The sequence below is a fragment of the Gallinula chloropus genome (assembly GCF_964237585.1).
Source record: "Gallinula chloropus genome assembly, chromosome: 2".
NCBI classification, from domain to species: domain Eukaryota; kingdom Metazoa; phylum Chordata; class Aves; order Gruiformes; family Rallidae; genus Gallinula; species Gallinula chloropus.
In genome coordinates this window covers 2,262,578-2,282,472 of record NC_140086.1, presented here as the reverse complement: position 1 = coordinate 2,282,472, position 19,895 = coordinate 2,262,578, and the positions used below count along the sequence as shown (strand labels likewise).

The window sequence follows — 19,895 nt, the reverse complement described above, 5'->3', positions numbered from 1 at the left end:
TGAGCATGTCAGTATTGTTTGGAGTCACCAAAGTACCCCAAACTGTTGGGCTGGAAGATCCTACTGTCATAGGGGTCTATGAGAGGCTATGATCACAGAGTCACAAGGTTGGAAAAGACCTTTAAGATCATCAAGCCCAACTGTTCCTGTCCTGTGCTGAACCAGATCCCTGAGCACCTCCAATCCTGCTCCACAGGGTCCTGAGCAGTGAAAAATCCCTGTCAGATTGGCCAGGCTGCTGCTTTGTAGCACCACATTGTCAAAGAGAAGTAGCTCAGCTTCTCCAACCTGTATCTCGCTTGTGGGTGAGGGCCAGGAGAGCACTACCCAGACTTGGCCTCTCCTTTAAGCTCAGACAGTTTTAACAGGTGGTGTTATTCACCCCAGGATGGGTTTTCATACCTGGTGAGACACCAACTCTTCATCTTGCTTTTGCCTCATGCCTCCCATACACTTAAGAAGAAATGGCTACAGGGGGACCTCACTTCCAGTCCCTGAAGGGAGCAGAGGAACAGGAGGGGAATCAGCTTGTTCAAAGGGCAGAGACTGGCAGGACAAGGGGGATGGAGTGAAGCTGGAGGAGGGAAGGATTAGATGAGATATTAGGGGGAAGTTTTTTTACAGAGAGAGTGGTGAGGGGCTGGAACAGGCTGCCCAGAGAGGTGGTGGATGCCCCATCCCTGGAGGTGTTCAAGGCCAGATTGGCTGGGGCCCTGGGCAACCTTGTGTAGCTCCAGGCCTGGAGGTTGGTGTCCCTGCCTGTGGCAGTGGGGTTGAAGCTCTCTGATCCTTGGGGTCCCTTCCAACCCAGACCAGTCTGTGATTCTGTGAACAGAGGTGTCAAGACTTGCTTGGCAGCTCCTGTCTGCTGCTTGTGCAGCTGACAATGGGGATACCTTTGACAGAAAAGTCTCACCCCTGTTCAGATTGATTTAGATGCCTGTTTTAGGAGGCAGTTGCTTCATTAAAACCAACATGAGCTCCTGGGGCTTGGAGAGACCAACCAGTGAAGAGTTTCATAAGTTGGCACATCTCAGTCAAGGAGGAATGCAGATACAAAATAAACCAGCATTGGCTTCACCCCAGTATTTTTTCTCCCTCTCAGAATCACAGACTGGTCTGGGTTGGAAGAGACCCCAAGGATCAGAGAGCTCCAACCCCCCTGCCACAGGCACATGTTTATCCCAGCTCTGCTAACGTGCGGCACTTCAGTTTTGGTGGTTCAGTTTTACACAGAGACACTTAGGGAACAAGCAAAAAATGGGGTTTTGAAACTTAAAGGCAGGCTCTCTGCTTGAAGGCAAAAGGATTCTCAAGCCTAATCCCCTGCAGACAACTGGGCACATACAGACCCCATTATAGAGACTGAGCTCTGGCTCAGAGCTCTGCCCATCAGCTCACAGGGTGGTTGAGTTGTAAAGAAACCCTCATCACTGATACTTAAAACAAAAAAAGAAGGAAAAAAATCCCTTTCAGCTTTAATGAAATGTGTTTGAAGTACCTGACTTCCAACCAAAACCCCAATAAACACAAGAACAAGTGGCTGGAAATGAACACATAGGAAGCACCAAGAGCTTTGGACTACAGTGACCTGAACATCAGCCCTGAAATGCCAGAAAGCTTTGCTGCCAGTGCAAGAGCTTGCTTACACCTAAGATTCCCTGGCATGGAGGCTAACTGTTGCCAGGTACATGCTGATAGCACTTTTTTCCTCCCCTTCTGAAGAACAGCCCAGTTAGGCATCAAGCACAAGTAGTTTATGTTATCAGTCCCTGCCTGGTCCAAGTAGCAGGAGGAGACCAAGGTGGATGCAACCCAGTGGCAAAAGCTGGAATCCCACCATAGACAGAGCTCCAGCAAGATTAGTACCACTCCCCACCAGATCCTGCTCTAGCCCAGCATCATCCTTTCCCATTGTAAATCTGTGGCTGGACAGTTTAGTCACTGCTACAGTGAGCTGAGCCAACTGAAGGAAAGAAAGGAAAGCAAGTATGGCCCTAGATGAGATGTCATCTCCCAGACCACTTTTTAAACACATGGAGGTGATTTGATATACACTTTACTCCAGGCCCCACCTGGAGTGTTGTGTCCAGTTCTGGGCTCCCTGGGATAGAAAAGCCAGGGATCTCCTGGAGAGAGTCCAGAGGAGGGACATGGAGATGCTGAAGGGCCTGGAGCATCTCCCCTGTGAGGAAAGGCTGAGGGACCTGGGGCTGTTCAGCCTGGAGAGAAGAAGCCTGAGAGGGGATCTGATCAATGGGTGTAAAGATCTGAAGGGTGGGACACAGGGGGACATGGGCAGCCTCTGCTCAGTGTCTGTGGGGACAGGACAAGGGGCGATGGGCTCAAGTTGGAGCACAGGGAGTTCCACACCAATCTGGGGAAGAACTTCTTCCCAGTGAGGGAGCCCTGGGACAGGCTGCCCAGGGCGGTGTGGAGTCTCCTTCTCTGGAGATATTCCAGCCCCATCTGGTTGCCTCCCTGTGCAATATGAGCTGGGGAGATGCTTTGGCAGGGTGGTTGGACCCGATGATCTCTGGAGGTCCCTTCCAACCCCTGTGATGCTGTGATTTCATTTCTGTTATTTTAGTGCAACTGCAGTTTTCTCCTCTCCTGGAGGTGAAAGGGCACAAGATACCTCAACATATAAAACCCTTCCCCCTCCCCTTCCTCCCAGTGCATCCCTAACCCAAGACCAGTTTTCATTCTCCAGCTGCCTGTTTTGATGCTGCTGTCACCTAATGGAGAGTCTCCTAATGGAGAGTCTGAAAGAAGACACAGTTCCACAACCTCAAGACTAGATCTAATCCCATCTTGTTTACCAGCACAATTAAGGCTACCATCCAATCTTCTTCCCAGACTCCAGAGGAAGAAAGGAAAGATCCAAAGCATTCAGCAGCTCTGAAGAGGAATTCAGAGTTCAAAGTCACTACATTTGGGGTCAGCATCACAAGTTCATAATACCTGTTTCAACTAGAAACCCAGTGTTTTCTTTTGGGTACAAAAAAAGGCACAAAATACCCATAACCAAACTTGTTCTTTAGACAACCCCACAGCCCCAGCCCTGCAACAACTGCAGTGGCATGTAAAAAAGCTTCCCAACAGCACCAAACAAGCATGACAGGACACAAAAAGGTGTGTTGTCAGAATTCAAAGTCCTCATCAGTCATATCAATCGCCCAGGCAAACTTCTCCCTCTGGGTCTTGTTGTAGATCTTCTCAATGGGCACACCAAACTTCTTGCACCTGTAGGGACCACAAGATTGCAGTGGGGATGTGCTAGGCATCCCCACATCTCTAACCCATTAAATCTCCTTAGCCCCAAGCTCCTTAATTTCTTAACATTGTGCCAGTGCCAATAAAGACATACAAAGCGTCCCCTTCCTTACCGTAAACCCCGAAGTAACATACCACAGGCTATTGCTTTGCAACAAGGGAACCCTCCTCACCATAAGAAAGACATTGAGGTCCTGGAGTGAGTCCAGAGAAGGGCAACCAGGCTGGGGAAGGGGCTGGAGGGCAAATCCTGTGAGGAGCAGCTGAGGGAGCTGGGGGTATTGAGCCTGGAGAAGAGGAGGCTGAGGGGAGACCTTCTCCCCACCTCCCCTGCCCTGCCAGGAGGGTGCAGAGAGGTGGGCGATGGTCTCTTCAGCCAGGGGCCAGGAGATGGGACAAGGGGCAATGGGCTCAAGCTGCCCCAGGGCAGGGTCAGCTCAGCTGGGAGGGAAAAGTTCTTCCCTGGCAGAGTTGTGGGGCTGTGGCACAGGGGCCTGGAGCAGGGTCAGGGCCTGGCACAGGCTACCCAGGGAGGGGGTTGAGTCCCCACCCCTGGGTGTGTTTAACAGAGGGGAGATGAGGTGCTCTGGGATCTGGTTTAGCTTAGGATGGAAATGGTTGGACTTGAGGATCTTAAAGGTCTTATCCAAACTTGTGATTCTGTGATTAGCTTTGGATTTCACTGCCCCTCAGGGGATGGGCAGGTTTCTCTGGGCAGAAACAAAGTGGATTCCTTTCCTCCAAAAGCTCAGGCATGTGTTTATCCCCCTCCCCAGGCAGGACTAGGTGAGCTGCATCTCTCTACAGGCATATTTACCCCATAGCATGCCCAACACTTACCAAGCTATACTAATCCTAGGGTCCAAGTAATTCAGTTTGGATGTTCCCAGAGCTATCTGCTTGTTCTCCTCCTTATCTGTGGCCTGGACATTCAATTTGGCCAGTTGTTCCTCCAGTCGCTTCAACAGCTTCTTTTTCTTCTCCACATTGCTGAGAAGAGAGGAAGAACAACCCAGACAGCATGTTAATGGGGGAAAGAAGCAGATACAAAATAGAGCAGTTCTGGTCTATTGCTGCCTGGGAGAACAGTGGGAAGCCTGGCATGGATGGCCAGGCCCCAAGTGTTGTGGTAAATGGTGCTAAATCCAGCTGCAGGCTGGTCACAAGTGGCGCTCCCCAGGGCTCAGTCCTGAGTCCAGTCCTGTACAATGTCTTCATCTGTGATCTGGATGAAGGGATCAAAGGTTCCCTCAGGAAGTTTGCAGATAACATTAAGCTGGAAGTGTTGATCTGCTTGAGTGTAGGGAGGCTCTTCAGAGGGATCTGGACAGGCTGGATTTATGAGCTGAGCCCAATGGGATGAGGTTTAACAAGGCCAAGTGCAGAGTGCTGCACATGGGACAGAACAACCCCCTGCAGCGCTCCAGGCTGGGGGAGACTGGCTGGAGAGCTGTCAGGAGAGAAGGACCTGGGGGTGTTGGGTGACTGCAGGCTGAGCATGAGCCAGCAGTGTGCCCAGGGGGCCAGGAAGGCCAAGGGCATCCTGGCTTGTGTCAGACCCAGTGTGGCCAGTAGGTGTGGGGAGGGGATTGTGCCCCTGGACTGGGCACTGGGGAGGCTGCAGCTGGAGTGCTGGGTCCAGTGGCTCCTCAGCATCAGAAGGACATTGAGGTCCTGGAGCGAGTGCAGAGAAGGGCAACCAGGCTGGGGAAGGGGCTGGAGGGCAAATCCTGTGAGGAACAGCTGAGGGAGCTGGGGGTGTTGAGCCTGGAGAAGAGGAGGCTGAGGGGAGACCTTCTCCCCACCTCCCCTGCCCTGCCAGGAGGGTGCAGAGAGGTGGGCGATGGTCTCTTCAGCCAGGGGACAGGAGATGGGACAAGGGGCAATGGCATGAAGCTGCCCCAGGGCAGGGTCAGCTCAGCTGGGAGGGAAAAGTTCTTCCCTGGCAGAGTTGTGGGGCTGTGGAACAGGCTGCCCAGGGAGATGGTTGAGTCACCAGCCCTGGATGTGTTTAAAAGACAGGGCGAGGAGGTGCTTAGGGATCTGGTTTAGTAGAGGACCAGTAGGGTTGGACTTGATGATCTCAAACGTCTTTTCCAACCATGTGATTTTGTGAAGCCAACAGGCTTCAGCTCAGAGCAGCCTCTACACTCACTTTAAGCCCTGTAATGCTTGAGCTTAGAAATACTCCAGAATGGCATCTTCCACTCTGCCATTCAGGACTAACCCATTTCCTAAGTACATTGGCCTTTTAGGACACTTAGAATTCTTACTTGCCCTGAAGTGGGACAAACAAAAAGCCAGCACCCCACAAAGGCTTCTTAAACAACTTCCAACTTGCGTGATTCATTCTCTGAACTAAAAACCCAAAAAACCAAGCCCTCAACCACAGTAAAAGTAGCTTTATGTTTTTAAATCTCCTCCTCTGCATCTCAGCAACACAAGGCATGGGCAGAAAACAAGAAATCCCATAGTAAAACAATACAAGCCTCATTTCTCTCCTACAGATTTCTGCCTCTGGGCAACAAGTTGCTTCTGGGCTCATGCAATGACTGCTGCAGAGATCAGACAGGCCTCAATCCACTACTCAAACATCCCATGAGACAACCATCCATCAGGGCTGGTCTGTGCACCCCCAGGTTCAACCCCAAGCCAGACATCCTTTGCACCATAGCATACTCCATGGATAACTCCAAGCCAGCAACCTGGGTTGAAATCTGAGCATGCAGAGAGATGTGCCCTCCTCACAAAGAAACCCCCCTGAAGGAGCTTTTTGGGATCCTACTGTTGCAAGAAACCTTTCACAAGACCTATCTGCCACGGGGAAGAAGGCACCTGGTACCCAACGTGGGCATTTCAGTTCTGATGAGCTGCACACAGGGTGTTGGACCACACCATCCCCATCCACAGGCCCTCTGCACTGAGATCCCTCTGCAAGACAGTAACTCACGCTTCTGCTTTGGCATCTTTTGTGTCTTCAAACTCATCCTCAGCTTTTTTCAGCTCTTGCTGGGCTTCTTCCACCTGTTGCTTCTTGGCATCAATCTATGAAGATAAATACCAAGTCAGCCCATACCACTGTCTTCACTGGAGGTTTCATCTGCCCCACTCTTCCCCTTTCCTTTTCCACTCTGCTTCTCAATTTCTCACCAGCCCTACTCCAGCACCAGCAACTTGGCCTCACAGCATCTGCTAGAGCTCAGGCATTTCTTAGAATCTTGCAGAAGATGCTCAACAGCACCAGTGCAGGAAACATTTGTAGCTCTTATCTGTCCTCTTACATAACTGCCCAAGACTGACTTGACCATGACTTGACCTCTGCAACACCCCAAACTCACCAGCAGAGTGTAAACAAAAGCAGAAGACAATTAGGAGTAGTAGTTTAAGGTGTAAGTAGTTTAGGAGATCCAGCAAAATGCAGCTGCAAACAGCCAGACAGGACACGGTTTCCTTGGTCTCAAGCCAGCTGTCCTAGCTGTGCCATCACAAGAGGCATCCAGCTTAATTTGAAGACACCAAATGATAAAGAATAACCACCAAAATGCTGGATGAAGCACACAAGGCACATTTCAGCTTACTCCACCCTTCCTAACCTCTGGTTTTCTGATGTTTCTGCATCCATCCTGGTTCATTCCCTACCAGGCTTGAGCAACATGATCTCATCAGGCATCCTCCTCCCCACACTCACCCTAACTCCAAAAAGAGAGGTGAAATGAGGTCTGGGAACCATCAGTTTCCTCTTTCTCACCTTACTCTGGAGGATTTGCATGGACTTCTCAAAGGTTTTTGGTGTAGACCTCTGGTGATTGCACAGGATGGCCACAGCTCTGTTAGCTCGGTTGTAGGAAAGCAGCTTCCCCGCAACGTTGTCTTCAGCTAGAAAGAAACTGAAGCATCACTAAGTCTCCTCTCTACCACCACAGCAATTTGTTTGCCTTTCCCAACCTTTTGGGGAGACCAGTATTAGTTGTTGAAATTGGTGAAGGATACTCAGTCATCACTGATTCTGATACTGTGTCTCACCCCTCACAGAATCACAAGGTTGGAAGAGACCTTGGAAGATCATCAAGTCCAACCATTCCCATCCTATGCTAAACCACTCATTTATTCATGGCAGATAAAATAATCATTAAGAAAAAATAATCATAGAATCAGAGGGGTTGGAAGGGACCTCCAGAGATCATCAGGTCCAACCCCCCTGCCAAAGCAGGGTCCCTAGGACAGGTCACACAGGGAGACATCCAGATGGGGCTGGAATATCTCCAGAGAAGGAGACTCCACACCCCCTGGGCAGCCTGTCCCAGGGCTCCCTCACCCTCCCTGGGATAAAGTTCTTCCACATATTGGTGCAGAACGTCCTATGCTCCAGCTTGCAGCCGTCACCCCTTGTCCTGTCCCCACAGCCCACTGAAAAGGGGCTGGCCAGTTCCCCCTGCATCCCATACTTAAGATCTTTATAAACATTAATAAAATCCCCCCTTAGTCTTCTTTTCTCCAGGCTGAACAGCCCCAGCTCACTCAACTTTTCCTCATAGGGGAGATGCTCCAGGCCCTTAATCATCTCCATAGCCTCCTTTGGACTCTTTCCAGGAGATCCCTGGCTTTTTTATCCCAGGGTGCCCAAAAATCACAGAATGATTTGGAAAGGACCTTAAAGATCATCTAGTTCCAATCTCATTGACATGGGCAGGGACACCCTCCACCAGACCAGGTTGCCATCCAACCCATCCTGGTTCCCAGGCTGCTGCACACCCCTCTAAGTTACAAACCACCCTAGAACATGGTGCATGACCTTCCAAAGAGGAGCATGCAGTCCTAGGGGCACCAAGGCCCATTGCTGAGCCCACTGCCCTCTCACAGCACAGCCAGTGATACCTCAGACACCGTTAGTAACTCACAGTTAGTGAGTGCCTTGAGCTGCTCCTGCAGGGTGATGGAGGCATTGTAGGTCCTGAACACTTTAGCACTCAAACCATCCATCAGACTCTGGAGGTGTCTATTCAAGATGGATGTCTGGAGGAAGGCAGACAGGACAAAGGAGGAGTTGGGGGGGAAGGAAAAAAAGAACAAGCAGACACCAGGACAATAAAGCACTTGCTTCTCAGGAAACTATCTTCTGCTTCAGTAACCCAATTGAGTCTCCTATAGCTTGCAGACTGACTTTGTTGGGTCTGACTCTCATCCACCAAAAGCTGGCACAAATTCCACCTAAACCCAGAAAGAATTTGATCTCTAAGACAACAATTTCTGCCCATTGACGTCCAAGAGGACTCATCTCACACCCAATACATCAACATCTGATACCTGTTCTACAGACCACATGAAGCTGCAGTTGGACTTGAAACAGAAGATGCTAAGAAGAGTTCTTTGTGTTTTGGAGGAAGCCTTGTTTGTACCAAAGTCTGTCACATAAAACCTATATAACCAGAGAGGAACAGCCTCTTCAGGGGAGGGATGTGAAAATGGCTTCATAGGAGAAGAGGAACATGGGTGACAGCACCCCCTACCCCATGCTGAAGAATCATAGAATCATCATAGAATCACAGACTGGTCTGGGTTGAAGGGACCCCAAGGATCACAGAGCTCCAACCCCCCTGCCACAGGCAGGGACACCAACCTCCAGGCCTAGAGCTACACAAGGTTGCCCAGGGCCCCATCCAACCTGGCCTTGAACACCTCCAGGGATGGGGCATCTACTTCCTCTCTAGGCAAAGAGGAGGATTTTGCAGGGCAGTAGCTCAGGAGCAAAGGCTGTAGCACATCTCTCTAGCACCCCTGTACTCCAGCAGCTTCACACCCTTCTGCTGACCAAGGTGTGAAAGCAAACAGCTAATACAACATATGTATTAGCAGTGGTTCCCAGGCTAAAAATAACAACCCCAAACCTCAAGCACATGAGTTAGAGGGAAGGTGCAAAAAGCCACCTCCTTAGCAGAGACATGGGTTACTTGTGGGTGGCAGGCAGCCAATGCCAAGCCTGTATTCAGGGAAGCAGAGATGCTATGAGCACAGAAACAAGATGGGAAAACCCAACCCAATCACAGCATCCCAGAGCATTCAAACAGCTCCAGGGGTGTCTCTTGGAGGGAGGTGAGTGACAAGTAGGGTAAGGGATGACATGATGTAGCACCACAGCCTGGGAGCTTGTAGAATGGACAAGGGTGTCACATGTTTGCTTCTACTCCCTCTGGGCCATCAGTACCATTTGGAACATGGAGGTGACAACTCACATTGAGCCGGTCAAAGAGGTCATCACCTGGGTCCTTGTTCTTCATGAACAGCTGCAGGTTCTTGAATACCTAAAGGATGACCCCAGACAGTGACAGGGAGAAAGTAAATCCCAAGTTTCTCTCTCCTCTCCACCAACCATCCAGCTGCACTGTGTTCAGACTTGTGTAGCACATGTACTACCATACCATCAACCTTCTGAATTCCAAGGGCTAGTATTGGGACCCTCAAAGACACTGAGGCCACAGGCTGTTCCCCCCATCTTTGCTAACACTGGTGTTTCCATTTCACAGAATCACAAGGTTGGAAAAGACCTTTGATATCAAGTCCAACCATTCCTGTCCTGTGCTGAACCAGATCCCTGAGCACCTCATCTACCTCTCTGTTAAACACACCCAGGGGTGGGGACTCAGCCCCCTCCCTGGGCAGCCTATGCCAGGCCCTGACCCTGCTCCAGGCCCCTGTTCCACAGCCCCACAACTCTGCCAGGGAAGAACTTTTCCCTCCCAGCTGAGCTGACCCTGCCCTGGGGCAGCTTGAGCCCATTGCCCCTTGTCCCACCTCCTGTCCCCTGGGTGAAGAGACCATCGCCCACCTCTCTGCACCCTCCTGGCAGGTTGTTGTAGGTAGCAAACACCATTAAAAGTTCTCTGTCCCATGGGCAAATCAAGACACAAGTATAATAAGTTCAGACAGTGCAAGTCCTCATGCCCAATGGTCAACTGATGGTGCTCCAGCAAGAGCCAGGACTTCTTTCCTGGTTCACAGGCTAAAACAACCTTGAAAGCCCCATCCTAAGTTTCTCCCCTTCTCTAGGACAGGGTCAGTATGTGTCCTCTTGTCACCCAGCACCACTGCACATCATGCACATGCTGTCACCACAGTGTTAAAGCACAGGAACCACCTTTGTTATGGCTTTCAGATGCAGATTTGGGAGTGATGACCACAGAGAGAACCAAGCCACCCAGGTAACGTGGCACCTGACTGCTGTTCTGACCACTGTCTCCATTTCTGCTCCACTCACCAGCTTCTCCACTGAGACTTTGTTGTAATAACGGATTGAGTCTTTCCCCAGGAAGTCAAACTCCACCACATACTCCTGCCCATCCAACTCAGGGTGCAGCTTGATGTGCTCCACACGCAGGGAGCAGCAGCCAACTGTGTCTGCAGTCTCCCCTTCTTCCTTCTCATTGCCAGCTCGCAGGGCCAGCTAAAAGGAGAGAGCAAATCATCCACATCAACCCACCAAAGTTCCCTTTACAAACTTAAAGTGGATGTGGACACCAAGGATTAAAAAAAAACAGCGAAGAAAAAGCAAGCTTGCTTAAGGACAGTGCTTCAATGAAATAGCTGTTGGAACACTGATGGAAGCCAAACAGTAACTGAATCCAGCAGGAGATTGTTTCCCTGCTCTAAGAAATCCTAAATGCACTCCCCAGGATAAAGTCATCCAGCTCTACAGTGGGATACAGAATCACAGGGGTTGGAAAGGACCTCCAGAGATCATCAGGTCCAACCCCCCTGCCAAAGCAGGGTCCCTAGGACAGGTTACACAGGGAGACATCCAGATGGGGCTGGAATATCTCCAGAGAAGGAGACTCCACACCCCCTGGGCAGCCTGTCCCAGGGCTCCGTCACCCTCACTGGGAAAAGGTTCTTCCCCAGATTGGTGTGGAACTCCCTGTGCTCCAACTTGAGCCCATCACCCCTTGTCCTGTCCCCACAGACACTGAGAAGAGGCTGCCTATGTCCCCCTGTGTCCCACCTTCAGCTATTGATAACCATTGATCAGATCCCCTCTCAGGCTTCTTTTCTCCAGGTTGAACAGCCCCAGTTCTTTCATCCTATCCTCACAGGGGAGATGCTCCAGGTCCTTTAATGATCATACATGTAGATGAAACCCAGGAAGGACAATACAGCCACTGCCACACAACTATACCCTCACACAAGCATCAGCAGATAGGAGGAGTCATCATCCTTCTCAAGCACTGCCAGCTTCTTTGTGCTGAACAACCCTGGCAAGGACAGTCCAGAAAACAGCACCAAAAAAACTACAGGGTGGGGTGGATCAGGGAAGCTAAACCCCAACCTCCACGTGGCTGAGGGACCTGGGTGAGGCTGCAGATACCTTATCAATGAAGTAGAGAGCCACTGCTCTCTGTCTCTTCTTCATCTCCTTGGACTTCCAGTCAGCTCTGTACTGGGCACGGATTTTGTGGACAACATCCTTGAGGCGTCGAGCTACCTCATACTTCTGCCAGTCCTTCTCCCCCTAGAGAGAAAGAAAGACAGGCTGAGACACTTCCACCAGTCAAAACCCTCTTCTGGGTACACCTCCAGCATCTAAATACCACCCAAAACCCATTTTCTTGATTAAAAGAATTCCATCAAGTGGACAAATTAGAGTAAGAAACAGCTCATCAAGGGTTTCTGTGCCTCTGCTGGCTGTGATGGACCTGGGATCCTGGCCAAATCAGAGCTGCTCGTGGTGTCCTCCACCAGCTAGCAGCCAGCACACAGCAAGTGAGGGAGCCAAGTGGTCAAGCACTGCATAGCCATGGCCACTGCTGCTTGGACACTATCAATCATAGAATCATAGAATGGTCTGGGTTGGAAGGGACCCCAAGGATCACAGAGTTCCAACCCCCCTGCCACAGGCAGGGACACCAACCTCCAGGCCTGGAGCTACACAAGGTTGCCCAGGGCCCCAGCCAACCTGGCCTTGAATACCTCCAGGGATGGGGCATCCACTACTTCTCTGGGCAGCCTATCAAGATAGACACAATGCACTTGCTCAGTTATGCTCAACTTGCAGAGCATCATGATTTGTTTTGAGGACTAAAAATAGCTTTACATCATTTTTTCCCCTTCCCTCTGTTTGGTCCCTCTCTCCCATGGCACTAAGAGATGGTGATCCCACCTCCCCCTGCCTTCATTTACTGGCATGAATTAATTCAACCCCATAGACTCTGGTCCCTGTAGGCTCCTCTCAGCTCCTGCCTGGCTTTCAACAGCCTTCCACAGGCACACATGAGCAGCACAGAGAAAGCTCTGCCAGCAGCTTCACAATCATCTCTCTCCTTTCCCCCCCCCCCCTCACTAACCAAAACCACACTGATTTGATTTATTTTCCCCATTTTAATTGATGTGACACATCTCTGCTTCCCCCTCCCCCCCCAGCTGCATCACCCCAACCTTCAGCTTGGAGCTGGGGTTCAGCATGATGTACTTCAAAGTGTTCTGGATGTTTTCTGTCCATGAAGCCAGCCAGGTGACTGTGTTGTCAAAGCGCACCTCCTTCCACTTGTGCCCTTCTGGGGGCTGAGGGATTTTGGAGTCCCTGTGGGTAGAGTAGGGTTACTGGCCTCAGACCATGAAGAAACTGGTTGTCAGCTCAACTGCTTCTTCAGTGAGACAAAAGATGGTCAACACATCCTTGGATGACTTACAGAAAACATACAGCCCACCCCAAGTTCCTCCACAACTTGATTGTGTCTTTATCATTTGGATACTGGGAACAACTGGAGAACTTGCTGGGCTGGTAGGGAAGTGTTCTGAATCAAGGCCACAAGGTCTTGTATGGGTGGTTCAAGGTCAGTACAACTCATGCAACTTAGAAGGCCAACACTCCTAACCCAATCACTGCTTTTCCTCACTCCAAGTGAGTATCTTGGTACTTCCAGTCAAGACAAGTGATCCATAAAATGAGGAGGAATGGCTGGCTTGGGAGAGGAGTACAGGAGAAGTGCAGTTCCTTCTTCAAATGGACCCCCTTGGACACTGTTCCCAGTTATCAGGTGGGCACCAGTGAGAGATGGAAGCTGCTGACCAGCTTCCTGGCCACTGTACATCCACAAAGAAACTAGAAGTCAGACCTGACTGCAAAGCAGACATCTGGAGATGATAGAAAGGCTCCAGTGAGTTCCAGCCCAAGGGTTTACAAAGCAGTGATTGTAGGAGTAACACAACCCCACAGCAACTCAGAGCAGAAAGGTCTTGTTTATCCCAGTCCCAAAAGCAGCTCAGCTCTTCCCATGGCAACTCACTTGCTGCAATTGATGACAATATCTTCTGGCATGATCCTCTTCTTCAGCATGCCCATTTTGGGGTGGTCACCACGTCCACGGAACAGCCCTGGTGGCTCAGTTTTGAAGTTGCCAATCTTCTCCCTGTGCCCATCAAGGATGCAGTACCCATATTCCTCCTGGATCTTATCAGCCTCCTCCTTCAGTTTCTGAAACAAGCACCATCCCACAAGATGAAACCCAAGACTCATGCTGGTCTAACACCCCCCTCCTTTCCCTGGAGAAAGGCAGAGCTCAAAGGGGTGGAGGAAGACTCATCTCCACCACCATGGTGATGACATCCCAACAGGAGATGCTGATGGAGCAAAACTTGTGTGCCACCAACCCCTTAGCAATATCCACCTTCCTCCAGACAGAAGAGGACCCTGAATCATGGTCAGAGAGATGGAGCTGGTCCAAAGGCTACAAAGGTCCCAGGTCAGGGCATAACAGCAGGAAAGGAGACAAGCAGGAGCTGAAATTCCTCCAGCTGGTCTCAAAACAGATCAGCTAGCCCCAGATGTCATAGGAAACAGTCTTCACCTGCTTCTCCTCTTTGGAGAGTGCTTTCCTTGCCTCACTTTTGTCCACAAAATACTTGTGGATCTCCCTGAAGTCACACTTGTCCAAGTCTTTGATTATCTTCTGCTCCTTTGAGGTCATCTCCTGAGCAAGAGAGGAGAGGGACTGGGTAAAGCCAGGAGACAAAACAAACTCAAATTGCCCATGCATCTCCTCCACAGAAAGGAGAGTAGAGACCCACATGCCAGGTTTTCAGAAAAGACAGAAGGAAGCAGCCACCCTGGCTACATCCACTCAAGGGCTGACAAAGCTGCCATGTCAGGAGGCCAAGCTGCCTCCGGACACCTCAGCCTGCAACCAGAGAGAAGAAAGACAGAGCCAGTTCTGGGGTGGAACAGCCTCTAACTTCTGCTGCAGGAACAAGTGGTCCCCAAGCATGACTGCAAGAAGCTTTCAGGGTCTGCAGAAGCAGCACCTAAAGGTATTTGGGGGCATGTAAACTTGCCCTAGTAGGCATCTCACTTTTATTTGGTGACTGAGCTGTGGTGCTGTGGGACCATGAGATGAATCCTTCAGAGGAACACATGTCCCAAACCAATTAAGAAGCTGTTTGCAAGACCCAGTACCTACTTTCTTAGGTAACACAGAATCATAGACTGGCCTGGGTTGGAAGGGACCCCAAGGATCACACAGCTCCAACCCCCTGCCACAGTCAGGGACACCAACCTTCAGCCTGGATCTACACAAGGTTACCCAGGGCCCCATCCAACCTGGCCTTGAACACCTCCAGGGATGGGGCATCCACCACCTCTCTGGGCAGCCTGTTCCAGCCCCTCACTGCTCTCTCTGTGGTTCATGCCAACATGAAACCCTTAAGGATGCTACAGACAGCAAGTCCCAGCCAAAACCCACAACAAGCAAGGAAACAAGTCAGAAAATTGACTCTCAGAAAGAGCTAAGTCACAAAAAAAAAGGCTCACACCCTCCATCCCACACTGCAGCCTAGAGATGACAGGTTTGAGAGTATAATGCAGAGTACAGAGAGCAAAGAAGCCCTCACAGGGAAGGTACCTTCCTCCAGTCATGGAAGAAATTGGTCTGGAAGATCTCCTTGGTCGTATACTCATGATCAAGCATCTTGGCATAGAAGGTGGCGATCTCCTCTGTGGCCAGGCTCAGCTTTAGGGGTTTGCCTAGGAAAGGAGAGGAAGTTCAGCATCACTTAAGTAGACAGGCCAACCCCAGAGTCCCAGGGAGCTGTTTGGTCAGTCTCTATGCCCACAGGACCAAAAGAGGAGTGAGTGGTGGAAACAGGCACTGGCAGGACTTTAGCACCATCCACACATCTTTATCACTGATCTGGATGAAAGGGTTGAATGCTCCCTCAGGAAGTTTGGAGATGACACTAAGCTGGGAGGAAGTGTTGGTCTGCCTGAGGGTAGGGAGGCTCTTCAGAGAGGTCTGGACAGGCTGGACCAATGGGCTGAGCCCAACGGGATGAGGTTTACCAAGGCCAAGTGCAGAGTGCTGCCCATGGGACAGAACAACCCCCTGCAGCGCTCCAGGCTGGGGGAGACTGGCTGGAGAGCTGTCAGGCAGAGAAGGACCTGGGGGTGTTGGGTGACTGCAGGCTGAGCATGAGCCAGCAGTGTGCCCAGGGGGCCAGGAAGGCCAAGGGCATCCTGGCTTGTGTCAGACCCAGTGTGGCCAGTAGGGCTGGGGAGGGGATTGTGCCCCTGGACTGGGCACTGGGGAGGCTGCAGCTGGAGTGCTGGGTCCAGTTGTGGGCTCCTCAGCATCAGAAGGACATTGAGGTCCTGGAGCGAGTGCAGAGAAGGGCAACCAGGCTGGGGAAGGGGCTGGAGGGCAAATCCTGTGAGGAGCAGCTGAGGGAGCTGGGGGTGTTGAGCCTGGAGAAGAGGAGGCTGAGGATAGACCTGCTCCCCACCTACAACTACCTGAAGGGAGGTTGTATAGAGGTGGGTGGTGGTCTTTTCAGCCAAGGGACAGGAGATGGGACAAGGGGCAATGGGCTCAAGCTGCCCCAGGACAGGTTTAGATTGGATATTAGAAAAAAAATGTTTTACTGAGAGTTGTCAGGGTCTGGCACAGGCTGCCCAGGGAGGGGGTTGAGTCACCTTCTCTGGATGTGTTCAAAAAAGGGGTAGATGAGGTGCTCAGGGATATGGTTTAGCTTAGGATGGGAATGGTTGGACTTGATGACCTTTAAAGGTCTTTTCCAACCTTGTGATTCTGTGACCCCCTCCTAAGCTCTTGGTCTAGAGCACTCAAGTAGAGTGAAGCCAACTTGATTCTTCCTAAGGAAGCAGTATTTGAAAATAGCCTTTCTAGGCAAGCTTCTGGAAAAGAACCCTGCAGAGCTCCAGGGGATGTGGTTCAATCTTAACTGTGACAGACACCCTGGTTCTTGGGGTTCCTGATCTCCACCTGAACTGCAGGAGATGGTGAATCCACAGCATCTTAACAGCCCCACAAGCTGCATATGCCAGCTCAGGCATAGTCTGTCCCTACTCAGGACAACTGACTGGCCACAAACATCATCTAGGAGTGATGACACCTTTGAGCCAGTGAGCCCACATCACCCAAGATCCCAGGCAAAAGCCATCAGCCCAAATGCACACAAGATTGCCACAGAGAAGGCTCAAACCCAGGGCTACAAACAGGGCTCTTCATGGAGACACACACAAGTCTGAGAGCCCCATCGATGTCCCAGCAGTGCCCTCTGGTGACAGACCCCTTATTTCCACAAATTGGTCTTTTTCCCCCCCCCCCTCATGTAAAAAAAACCCCACAGAGTATGAAGCTCTGGTGAGGAGGCTGAGGAAGACCAAGATCCCACAGGACTGCAGCCTCCTCCCATCTCCAGCATCTCTTCCTCAAGTCCCAAGGTTCTTTTTGCCTCCCTTCACCTGATCTGTCAGAAAACAGGCCAGGGATGAAGCTGAAAACAGACAGCTCAGCAACCATGATAGGAAACCAAGGAGGACAGCAGAGACCTGGATCTGTCCTGTCAATCTCAGCCCCTCACTGATGCACTGAGCTGCTGTGAGGCAATGCAGGGTAGCCCTTGGGATAGCAGTGGGATCCATGACCAGGAGCTCAGAGCAGCCCAGCCAAACCCTGCAATGTCTTGGAGGATAAATGATGTGTCAGTCACTGAGGCCATGGGACAGGCAAGGGGCAGCTCTCAGAAATCCAAGTCACATTTTTTCCCCACAGCTTGCAGGGAAACCATGAACAAACTGACTTAAAGCTCAAACCCAAAAAAACACCTTAATGAGGGGGGGAGAAAAAAGGGTTGCTTTTCTTTTTCCTCCTAGCCCATCTTCACAAGAGACACACAAGGACTTCAGGGAAGAAGCACTGCTTTCCCTCAGGAAGCTCAGGGTCCAGCCCCACCACTGCATATCTTGCAGCCAGGAGAAACTGTGAGCAGAGATGTAAATCCCAAATGCACACATGGGTGCACTACAGCATCCTAAAACCAGCTACAGGCAGCCACATGGGACCACTTACCCTGTCCCAGGGTGGTCTGCATGGAAGGGATGCATGAAGCACACTGCCAGGAGCTTGTTAACTCCTTAATAGCCCCATAACTCCCACCAGTACTGAACCCTCCAGCTTTAACCAGTGGTTCAAGCTTTACCCAATGGATATTTAAGCTATGAATAATTTGTAGCCTTCAATGCTTCCCCCCACCACCACCATACAAAAGAAGATACCAGCTCTTCAGCCAGCCATGGATCCCCTCCCAAAATGGACATACCATCATAATAGAACTGCACATCATCAGGCAGGGGTTCATAGAGGGGGGCAAAGTAGGGTCCTCGATGCTCCAGTTGTGTCCACTTCACCCCATCTTCTTTCTTCTCCTCTTCCCACCTGGTATAGATGCAGAGAAACTCATGAGAGCATCCAAACCCTCTGGTCTGCAACCTTCTCCTGCTGCAACATGAGGAAGGGGCTCTGTGAACAGCAAGGTTCTGGGTGGAACCACTTCTCTCAGCTGCTGCCTCAGTTTCCCTGTGCTTTCAGATAAGGAAAACTGCAGTGCAACCCAGGGAAAGGAAGGGGACATGCTCAGTGCAGTGAGAGGGCAAAAGGATGAACATAGAATCATGATCATAGGGGTTGGAAGGGACCTCCAGAGATCATCAGGTCCAACCCCCCTGCCAAAGCAGGGTCCCTAGCTCATATTGCACAGAGAGGCATCCAGATGGGTCTTGAATATCTCCAGAGAAGGAGACTCCACAGCCCCCTGGGCAGCCTGTCCCAGGGCTCCCTCACCCTCACTGGGAAAAAGTTCTTCCCCAGATTGGGGGGGAACTCCCTGTGCTCCAACTTGAGCCCATCACCCCTTGTCCTGTCCCCACAGACACTGAGCAGAGGCTGCCCATGGCCCCCTGGGTCCCACCCTTCAGCTATTGATACCCATTGATCAGATCCCCTCTCAGGCTTCTTCTCTCCAGGCTGAACAGCCCCAGCTCCCTCAGCCTTTCCTCACAGGGGAGATGCTCCAGGCCCTTCAGCATCTCCATGTCCCTCCTCTGGACTCTCTCCAGGAGATCCCTGGCTTTTCTACCCCAGGGAGCCCAGGACTGGACACAACACTCCAGGTGGGGCCTGAGCAGGGCAGAGCAGAGGGGGAGGATCCCCTCCTGTGACCTGCTGCCCACACTCCTTTGATGCCCCCCAGGATCCCATTGTCTCTCTCAGCCCCCAGGGCACACTGCTGGCTCATGGCCACCCTGTCACCCACCAGCACCCCCAGGTCCTTCTCCACAGAGCTCCTCTCCAGCAGGTCACCCCCAGCCTGTCCTGATTCCAGCAGTTATTCCTTCCCAGGTGCCAGACTCTCCTCTTCCTTTTACTTTATTTCCACTGACGATGGGTCAGCCAAACCCACAGGGACCAGCAGAGACCCCACCGAGTCACAACCATTGCTCAGCCCACACCAAGGAGGCTTCAAAGGCTAAACCCTTTCTCCTCCCAGACCTTATTAATTAAAAAGCACAAACACACACCAAAAAAAACAGGCTAATAAGCTTATTCCAGAGGAGAAGCTCACACCACACTTGCACCTAAGGAGACCACCAGCCCATACAACTTGGATCCATGACCTTAATGCCAATGAAGTCTTAAAGCACCTCTCCTCCCTGCAAGGAGAAAAGATGATTAAAAGACCTCCCCCAACACTTTAAAACAAAACAAATCATGAAAATAAAAAGAAACAATGAATGTACCCACCCTGAAGGGCAGAGGAATCAAGAAGATCATCTGATTCAGGGGCACAAGAAGCCTGGCAGGTCAAGTTTGCTGCTGGCAGCATGTGGGATAAGGGAAGGGATCTGCACCCTTGGCTCAGCACTGGGGAAAACAAGGGCTGCTGGGGAAATACAGCAAGATTTCAGTCTGGGGGAGGGAAAACATAACCCCCAGGGCAAAATTAAATCAAGCAATGGGTGTGTTTGTTGCTGAGCAGCACAATGGAGGCACTTCTGCCCTTCCTCCTCCTCCTGAGAGGAAATGGGGTGGAATAAATCAAGGAAACTCATCCCACGACGTAAAACCCTGCTGAAAGCACCTGAAGAGAGCAGGCAGTGAAGAAGGGAGGCTGCAAGGGCTCAGTCATCTCCCACCTCAGCAGCTCATCGCCTGCCACTCACCTGCTGCAGCCCCCTGAGCCTGGGCAGAGGGGAAGGGGATTGAGCCGAGGCTGGCGGACCCCACGGCCCAGGAAGGAAGGGGCAAGAGGCCGGTACATGGCACCAGCCACCCGCGGAG

General features: G+C 51.3%; 1 protein-coding gene across 1 annotated transcript; it reads right to left on the bottom strand.

Annotated features, from left to right (window-relative positions):
• Positions 1-3,057: 3,057 nt before the first annotated feature.
• On the bottom strand, positions 3,058-19,406 carry TOP1MT (DNA topoisomerase I mitochondrial). Its single transcript, XM_084260415.1, has 14 exons — positions 19,359-19,406; positions 17,878-17,993; positions 15,162-15,283; positions 14,112-14,234; positions 13,551-13,738; positions 12,700-12,844; positions 11,633-11,776; positions 10,529-10,714; positions 9,507-9,575; positions 8,175-8,289; positions 7,025-7,152; positions 6,227-6,321; positions 4,117-4,266; positions 3,058-3,246 (listed from the first exon to the last, which is right to left on the bottom strand). Exons 3-14 carry the CDS (start codon positions 15,225-15,227, stop codon positions 3,144-3,146), a joined length of 1,512 nt encoding a protein of 503 aa, XP_084116541.1. The 5' UTR covers positions 15,228-15,283; positions 17,878-17,993; positions 19,359-19,406; the 3' UTR covers positions 3,058-3,143.
• Positions 19,407-19,895: the final 489 nt, after the last annotated feature.

Excerpts from the sequence above, each read along its gene's own strand:
- TOP1MT (XM_084260415.1), bottom strand. The coding sequence starts at position 15,227 with ATGCTTGATCATGAGTATACGACCAAGGAGATCTTCCAGACCAATTTC. Across the intron at positions 14,235-15,161 it reads TCTTCCATGACTGGAGGAAG|GAGATGACCTCAAAGGAGCA; the intron begins GTACCTTCCCTG and ends TCTCTTGCTCAG. Across the intron at positions 6,322-7,024 it reads TGCAAATCCTCCAGAGTAAG|ATTGATGCCAAGAAGCAACA; the intron begins GTGAGAAAGAGG and ends TTATCTTCATAG.